Source organism: Phaethon lepturus, unplaced genomic scaffold, assembly GCF_000687285.1.
Source record: "Phaethon lepturus isolate BGI_N335 unplaced genomic scaffold, ASM68728v1 scaffold44, whole genome shotgun sequence".
In the NCBI taxonomy this organism is placed as follows: Eukaryota; Metazoa; Chordata; class Aves; order Phaethontiformes; family Phaethontidae; genus Phaethon; species Phaethon lepturus.
The window spans coordinates 117,551-127,119 of NW_010532487.1; the positions used below are offsets into that span (position 1 = coordinate 117,551).

At 37.0% G+C, this 9,569-nt stretch overlaps 1 protein-coding gene across 1 annotated transcript in view; it reads right to left on the reverse strand.

Moving 5' to 3' along the window:
• Positions 1-1,673: 1,673 nt before the first annotated feature.
• Positions 1,674-9,569, reverse strand: part of LOC104619063 (desmocollin-2-like) — a gene marked incomplete at its 5' end in the record, with an annotated part of 21,690 nt that continues 13,794 nt past the window's right edge. Inside the window, 5 exons of the mRNA XM_010284833.1 lie at positions 1,674-1,871; positions 2,667-2,903; positions 4,284-4,405; positions 6,173-6,406; positions 7,611-7,826. Of these exons, the coding sequence (XP_010283135.1) occupies positions 1,674-1,871; positions 2,667-2,903; positions 4,284-4,405; positions 6,173-6,406; positions 7,611-7,826 (1,007 nt within the window). The remainder of the gene's footprint in view (positions 1,872-2,666; positions 2,904-4,283; positions 4,406-6,172; positions 6,407-7,610; positions 7,827-9,569) is intronic.

Consider the following 9,569-nt stretch of genomic DNA (forward strand, 5'->3'; position numbering starts at 1 on the left):
TTCTTTTCAGAAATATTCTGAAGCCCATTTACAATGTGAAACAGAAGGTTTTAAAAGTACTATTTTATAACTTTTTATACTGTTACGGGTTTTCACTGACCATAATCTGTGTGGAATGGATTGCAACCACTGGACGTCAGCAGCAGCTGTGCACTGAAATTTAGAGCAGCGTGACTCCATTGTTAGTAATAATTCCTTTTACAGATCATTAGCTGTAGTAAATTTTTAAAAATATCTCCCTAAGGCACATGTTTACAGAGCAAATCCTAAAAGCAGAATTATAGCAACAGAAATAAGCAATTGCACAAGTTTCTCTTTCTCATAGGCAGGAAGACATTCTTTTAAAACACAAGAGAATTCCCAGAGTGCAGAGGACAGATTACTTAGCCAGGAGTGCAAATATTAAAAACATATAAAACCTGGGAAGCAGAGACTGAATACCAGAAATAGCTTGTGGCAGCATTCAGGTCTCACTACTGTCATCTGCCAAAGGTATTTCAGACTTTTGTGTATATATATAGTGTATATGTATGCTTAATCTAGTAAAATAACAAATGGGGTTCAGATGATATCTGCCAGACATCTGTATAAACGCTTCCCCTACAACCACCACATAATACGCTCAGACAGTTTATCGCCGTGTAAGTTTGCACCTCAAATAAAGCTATCTTTAAAACAGGTTATTAATGCAATGTATGCTCAATCCATTTGAGCTGTATCTTCTGTCAAGTTCTACTTACAGAAAGAAACAGTTTAATGAAGTCTGTAACAAGGCAAGTAAAAAAGGTAGTGGTAGCGACACTGAACAAAACTCTTGGCAATGTCCATCATTTCTGCAATGATACTATGTTAAAACTCACAAGAAACTGAGGTACAAACTTATGTCAAGTAAACATGAGATTTGTCTTGCATTCATTTGAAGTATGATAGTTACCCCTATTTCCTGATTTTTTTTTTTTTAATCTTTTATTTCCTTAAAAGAAAAATATATACTCGCATACAATGCTGATACCCTATGTGGTGATGCCATAAATCCCTTAGGATAGCAAGTTTGATGGGTGGTAACCCATTAGGAGAAAAATATATTTTTGAATATTATTTTACATATATACAATATATATATTTAATTTTCAATCAAAATATAAAGTTTTCTAATGTATTCATCAGTATTTTTATGTGAAATATTAAAAAGTGGTTTGTATCTCAGTTCACATAAGTTAAAAATTAACAAGGTATTCGATATCCACCAGTAATGTTTTTTGTTTTATTTCTACAGAATTAAAAGAAAACAAAGAAACAGAGAGTTAAAAAGCTTTCCTTCTCCAAAGCCAAATACAATAAAATTTTGAGGCTGAATAATTAATTAAAAGGACAACACCAAGTTTTCCATTTTACATGATCACAAAGAATAGGAAATGTAATCTAAGTAGAAACTAGCATTACTATATTAGCATAGTCTAAAGAAAAAATATTTTGAATCCCTTATTTTTGATGGAATGTGTCTAGCAGAGATAAAAAAAAATTTGTTGTGTATTTAAAGTAAGAGTTACTTACACTCTCACCAGTCTATATTAGATCTGATAAACCTCCCCCCCCAATTCCAAAATACCTAATATCACAAAAGTATGACAGCCACTTATTTACAGGTTTTTTCAGCACTGTGAAAGGCACATTTATCTTTTTACACATGTTTCTGCTAATGTCCTAAACTTGGGTTCCAGCTGATCTAAGAAGTCAAGTGCCTCTTCTTCATGCTGATCACTGCAGCAGCCTACAGAGCCAGCCAAGGATCCTTTTCCTTCATAGTTGTATGAAAGGAGATAATCTTCAGAATGCTTCTGTTCTTCATCCTGTCTGCACAGGTGCACCTTCTGCATAGGAAGAGAACGCACCTTATTATTTTCTTAAATTGTTATCCTAAACATATTGCATAAAAATAATTTCTTTTGATTTACCTTTCATTGATTAATTTTTAATCAGAGTGTGTCCTCTAATGGATTCCTACATACAAAAAATGCACATGATTGGTCTATATCATTACGACTACAAAATATAAGTATTTAATATAGAAATAATTTCTACTAATCATGTATGTAACAATAAAAGAGGAAGAACCTGTTTAAATAACCTGTCAAGCAACTAAAATCCACTCAAAATTAAAAGACTGATTTACACATAACTAGTTAGGCAAGTAGTGAGAGTTTTTGATCTCCAAAGCATGGAGTAACTACATTTCTAATGCTGTACATTCATTCCTGCACCACTGCTAAGATAAGTATCAGGTTTAAATTAGTACAAAGCAAGCAGTTAGAATAAAAGCAAACAGACATTGTCAGAAAAACCTCACAAAAGCTTGAGTAAAGTAATTATTCTAAATGAGTAAATATTCTAAATGAAAAATAGCATACTGCCTATAGTTTAAGCCAAGAAAAGAAAGTCTTTTAGACTTATGCCTAAAATATGTAAAGGATGACTTTTTGAAAGGGCAATATTCCAAAGGGGATGCAGGGGAGCAAAGGAAGGGAAAACCAAAACAAAACCAGAAACAGAAAGCCATCTGTCTAGCACAAATACAGGTCTTCCTTGAAAAGTCTGTATATATTGACCATAACTTACACTCAAAAAAACCCCAAACCAACAAACCACCACAGTTTCAGAATACTTACTTCACCTAAACGAGGATGTGTGAAATTATGCCATTCTGAGTAGGAGTATCTACATGTATCCATCATAGTCTGTCCTCCTCCTTCCTTAACTGATCCCAGAGTCTGATGTCCGCCTCCCTTGACTGATTCCAAGGTATGCCCTCTTCCTTTTACCATTTCGAATGTTTGTTGATCTCCTGTTTTTATTCCATATCCTCCTTGATCACTTGTATTTTGTAGAGGAATTATATTGTGATCCTAAAAAAAGATGCAGTAGTGGGGATACCTTAACTGTTTTTACTTTTTTTTTTTTTTTTAATTCAAAAGATGAAACAGCAATCAGGAACTGTCAATATGGAAAACTGCAAAGTCTCCAGCTTTACACCATGATATTTTAAACAAAAAGCTATCCTTAGTACTTAGTGTACAAGATCAGTAAGTGGTCTTTGGAAAGGATGCTATGACAAGGTGGTGATGGGGGGAATCTACATTTAAATATGAGACTAAAAACCGAATCTTTATCGCAATGAAAGCAGTACTGTAATCTATATGCTAGTTTCTTAAATTATCATGTAAAAATAATGTTTGGTTTTCAAAGTCAACAACCTGTAACTCATTAAGCCAGATATACAGTCATATGCATAAGTTTCATTCTGTTTCTCCACACATTAAATCTGTATATGGAGTGAAATATGGAAAAACTAGTATGAGATCACAAATTAAAAACTGCTTTATTAGGTTATAGTGGCACTACATTATGCTTTGTAGACAATGAGAAATTTGAAACTTGCCACCATTAGGATTTCTTTGTTTTCAAGGTAAAGTAAACTCAGTGGTTTTTAAACTAATCTCCCTTCCTTGGGGAGGGCAGAGTCAGGGTGTGGGGGACAGAAGAGAAGGGGAAGAGTCTGAAGAGCTAAGTCCTTGTGTATGAACGCAGTCCTGGGCTGGACTATGGTCATGGTAGACTGTGTCTTAAAAAAGTTTAAATGCCAAAAGCGTTTAACATATTTCATGAACATGGGCTGTTCAATTATATTTTTTTCCACTGGCTCAAAAATGAACTGTATTTGGGGTCATTTTTCAGAGGAAGGGCAGAAATTGCACCTGTAATTTACAATTTAAAAATCCTTCTCCAAGGAAAAGAGGTAATGCTTTGCCATAAACACACATTCAACATAGGCAAAAGAGTAAATTTCCATCTAATCTCATTGTTGAAAATGACTGAAGTGATTAAAATGTTCACCTGAAAGTTACAACCAAACAGTTAAAGTCTGGAAGAACTATAAGCAACTGGGCTAACAACTACAGGATTTGTTTAAACATGTATGTTACTACCTGAAGTGATAAAAATGTTCACCTGAAAGTTACAACCAAACAAAGTCTGGAAGAACTATAAGCAACTGGGCTAACAACTACAGGATTTGTTTAAACATGTATGTTACTACCAACTCTGCCTAAGTAAGAATTTTCAAATTCTTCTTAAATAGCAAAGCACATCTAATGATCCCTGCATTTATTACTTATTTCCTTTACTAAATCACTAAAACCACCACTGCAGGTGGACCTGTTCTCCAACTGAAACACTATGGATAACTTAATTGCATGTTTCTACATTGAGGTAAATAGACAACTTACCATCACTTCTTCTCCTGGAGCTTCTGTATTTGAAATTATTAAATTGTGATTGGCACAATCATCAGTCACATGCCTGTGCATTACCCCAGAGCCACAGCAGCCACAAATTGTGATCAGAATTACTATGGAAAGGAAGTGAAAAAGATACTGTGAACTTTACCTCAAAATGGTATCTACTTCTGTCTGATACTGAGTTTTGTTGTATTAGCCTTTTTAAATGCCTAAGCATCAAGTATGGTTTTAAAAAATAATTTATTTTAAAAATGCTCATACTTAAAACTGTACATATATACATTTTTTTCAAACAGTATATTGAGTCTTCACTACACTGTTGAACTATTTCATTCTTCTAAAACATATGAAGGTTTCCCCAAAAGAAATGCAAGCATTGTTTATGAAAACACTGTGATTGCAAAATTTCCCATTAACAAAACAATAGACCAAGTCCAGGTGAAAAAATTATGTCTTATGCCTACAACAAGGTTGCACATAAGACATTTTTCATGTATGAATATGCAGATGTCAAATTATATCATAAGGAACTAATACGCAAGCTAAAGGTCCCAATACGAGAAACTTCTTCACAGAAAAGGTCAGCAGAACCCTGGAGGACTTCAAGCATTAAGTTACAGAACAATCTTATTTAATTCATTGTATTCACCTTATTCCTCCTGTAATACTACTTTGTGTGGTCATGGAGGCTCAGCCAGAAATTACTTTGTATAAAAGAATCATGAGCAACAAATACCTCTCCTAAAAAAAAGACTAAAAACTTAATTCAGAGAGCCACTCTTCTCAAGTTGACAGCTTAAAAATAAAGAAGCTTACAAGGAACAGAACAGTTCTGCCTAACTGCCCACTGAGCAATCTGATCTCTGAACATATAAACACCTGTGGAAATTGGCCAAGAGCCACTTTCAAGCCCATTTAAGCTTCTGCAGCTACCAGCTGTCAGCAAGATCTGCTTGAGTGGTTCCGGCAGGTCATCTCCTGATGCTGAAAGATGGGAAGAAGACATCCATGACAGCACTGAGCAGGGGATACACAGGGTAAAACCTAGCCACAATAAAATAATGGGTCTATCTGGGAGGGATGCAGCCAAGGGGTAGTAACAAAAAGCTAGCTGATTTTTCACAGTCCTCCTACTGAGCATCCCCACATCTGAAAGTTCCACCTTTGGGCTATATCATGAATTTGGGTACCTGCCCTGTTTAGATAAAACATGGTCTATCTAACCTTCAAAACATGTGCAGGTTCCAGTGTTCTATCTACCTCAGTAAGAACAGCTAGATGAGACTGAACAGGGGCAAGACAGGTTGATCATCACCAGAAAAAAGAATGGAAAAATAAAGAAGAAAAAAACCCAACAAACTCTGAAGTATTTGTTACTGTAGCATGTCCTCTGGTGATCTTTAAAGATATTATTAGTCAGACTATGTCTCTAGTCAAAGCTCTAGGAAATTGATTTCAGCATTCCTACAAACAGAAGTGTGCATCCCAAAACCAGCACTAAATGCACAAACAAACTTTGCTATACTTGCCTCAGGACAAGATCTGATAAGCACTACAAATCCCATCCTCTTTTGGTTCAAGTGCTGAATGCAGGTTTTTTGGCCTTGCTAACATGAACACACAGAACATCTTACATAAAATGTACTTAAAAGAATAAACAAAAACCCACATGCAGTAACTACAGGACAAGATGAGAGCAAGAAGCCTGTGATACCGATCGATACAAATAGAGCAGGTACATAAAGTCAGTGATGAGGGCTATAGAACTGCCTAAATAAAAAAAATAAATGTTTGAATCAAGTTTGGATCAGGTTATCTCAGCTAATTTTGAAAATTAAGTGATTTGCAGTTTGTGTTAAAAAAACAAGCGTACTTACACAGCAATAATAGTGATCCTAAGATCATTGCGAGGATGGCCCATACACCAAGAGTAACATTTCCACCAGAAGGTTCACGGACCTTGGCATTGCATTCAGTTGGAGTAACGCAATCGCAGAGGTTAACTTTTATGTGGTTCTCTCCGACCTTTCCTCCGTTATCAATTACACTTATAGGAATATCGTACGTTCCAAATGGAATATCACCCTTTGGTGAAAGATACACAGAATTATCTGTAAAAGAAAACCAAACCCAGATCTAGTGTTAACAGTACCTGAAACTTTGTTGTCACAAATGCAACCGCAATCACAATCTTCCCTTCTGTTACAGCTATACTGCTACCAGATCTGCCTTAGCTAGTTTAAAGCTAGCTTATATGTGTTGACACAAAAATACATTTTGGAAGGATTTATACTTTCAGCACCTTTTAAATGTTAGAATTGAAAAAGCAAACCTTATGCAGCCTTCTGACAATATGTGATTTGAAACTCTGATGTTGATTCAGTTCATTACAGTAAATGACACTATTTAGGCTTACTAGTAAAGACCATCAGCAAAACCAACATTTGTTAAAAGGACTTCTGGTAGTGTGATTAGAATAATTAATTGTAAATGTAATTTATGCCTCTCCCACTCTTTAGCTCTACTGCTAAATTCAGGGGGAACAGCTATATCCAGTGGAAATAAAATCCATTTAGTCTGCTGCCCTGTTCAGTGGCAATGAGTAGTGACCGCATGTTTTAAAGGGCAAAAGAAATAATTTGTTAAGAATATGTGCAAGATAGACATTGATGTGTCTATAACCATTATCAAGCATAATGGTTGCTTTACGATGAGGTATATGAAACTACATGTACCATCTAAATGTTTTTTCAAGCTGCCCAATATAAACCTTGAAACTCTTAGATATCTTTGCTCTTAGACTTTGCTGGTTTTGCCTTTCATTAGTAAATGTTTGATGGAACACTTGAGAATCCGGCCCTTTTCCGGCTAATTCATGACAACACAGTAGCAAATATATGTGCTGCTCCTGTCGCCATCATCTGGCACCCACCAGGAAACCACCATTGGCTATAACTTTTTATATCAGCAAATTTTAGGAAGCAGTGATTCCTTTGGTAATAAATTGTCTACTTCTATCTACTTCTGTTCCTTGCCTTTGTGATGCCAACAGTGCCACCTTCTTCTGCAAATTGTTTCAAACCCAGGACAATTAAGATAACGAATACTTTAGCTGTTCCCCTTTATTTCTGGCATACTCTTGATCTCCTGTACAGCAAATGAAACTGAGGAACCGCTAGAGATCATCAGGACTACCTTCTTAGCCCCACTGACTAAACGAATTCCAACTATTCCAAGTCCATCCAAGGGAGAGGTAGCAGAGCCTCCTCTGGCAGCCTACAGCTAAGTGAGGAGGAGGAGGAAGTCTTAACGTACCGTTGTGTCGAGTTATCTTCCACAAGGAAGCCAAGCTACGGTCAGTTATGCGATATACAAAGGGTGTGCTGTAAGGAGCCTCATCACCATCCTGTGCAGTAAGGCAGATCGGTTTTCTGTCTCTGCACATTATGTAGTCGGTTTTAAGGATTCGTGGGTAATTCTTGTTCCCAGGCTGGATGAAAACCTGAATTGTTCCAGTACCTGTTTTCCCATCTATGAGATTAAAAATAACTAATTTTAGTACTTACATCTAACATTCACATATTTATTTCTTGTCCAAACTTTCACAATGAAATATCATCAACTGTAATATCCAAGTTTAGAAGTAAGGTGGAAGGCAGCTGCTGATTTAGCCAAAAAGAGAGAAGGACTTCTCACAGCTCTCTCTTGGCTGCTTCTCTTTGCTTGGCTGGTTGTAGAATGGATCAACAGCTCTCAAAGCTCCGTATTCTGCATGTGCAGACAATGTATTTTGTTGAGCGTGTGTGTCTCTGTGGGGACAGATGCTTTTCTAACAGGATGACAGGGGACAGAGAATGTAAATCAGGGGTAAAGGATGCTAAGCCAAAATGAGAGTCAAAAGCAGAAAGTGAAGGTCTCCAGCCTTTTTACTTCTGGAAGGAGAAAATAAATTACACTTTCCCTAAAACATGAACTCTTTCAGAAACAGTGGGCTTCTTTCTGTCCTCCTCCCTCTGAGTCACCATGCGGTAGCAGGATTCAGCAGTCACACATACTATGTCATCAAAGTCTACTGCAAGAAGTGAATGAGCTCTCCCTCCTAATTACATATTTTCAGTACAGGAATAGTCAATGCTTGTATATGCATTCTAGTGAAATTACATCAAGTCTACTTTTTTAAAGTTTCTCTAGAGATACCTGATTGCGGATGCATATACCATGTTTACTTTATACGCAACAGAAGTTCTAAACAACTTAAATTCATATTATTTACATTTAATTTTACTATACAAGCTTCAGACAGAATTAGAATTTTTAGCTATAACGCAACTTCCAAAGGTCTGCTCTTAACTACTCCTGATGTTTAAGCACATAAGGGCTCAAACTAAACCCTGCCATTGGATTTATAAAGGCAGTCCCTTTTTCCTTTTTAATGTAAGATACATATTTTAGAATTCAAAGTGTGACCTAAGCCTAGCATTTTTCTTTGATAATCCATTTGCTACCTTTAGCATTTGGGAAGAGAAAGCTGTATTTAATCTTCTTGGGTATACCGAAATCAATAAGAAGCAACAGATGAACACTCACATTACATCAGAACCAAAACCTGCTTTAGAATGTAAAGGAAGGGTTGTACACTCAGATTCTCAATCAGAGTCATTTGTAAGAGCTCTTAACCTGAGCAACACATAGTGTGAACACTGTTACAGAACCCAGATGACTGAGAATAAGAGTAAGAGCACAATAACATACAGCAATGAATACAGCTATTCTTAGAGGTCCTTTTAAATTGAGAGTTTCCAAAAGCAAAACACCAAGAAGTCAAACAGAGGAGGAAACAGTAAGAGTTGCAAGGTGTACTGGGTTTGTGTGGCAAAGTTTTGGTAGCAGTGGGGGTTGCAGGGGCGGCTTCTGCAAGAAGTTGCTAGAAGCAACTGTCCAACAGAGACAATGCCAGCCAGCTCCAAGATGGACCCATCACTGGCCAAGGCCAAGCGCATCAGCAATGGTGGTAGCACCTCTGGGATAACATATTTAAGAAGGGGAAAAAAGGGCACGCATCATTTTGCAGCCAGAGAGAGGAGTGAGAATATGTGAGAGAAACAGTTCTGCAGACACCAAGGTCAGTGAAGAAGGAGGGGGAAGAGGTGCTCCAGGTGCCAGAGCAGAGGCTCCCCTGCAGCCCATGGTGAAGCCCATGGTGAGGCCGGCTGTGCCCCTGCAGCCATGGAGCTCCACAGTGGAGCAGATCTCCACCTGCAGCCTGGGGAGGAC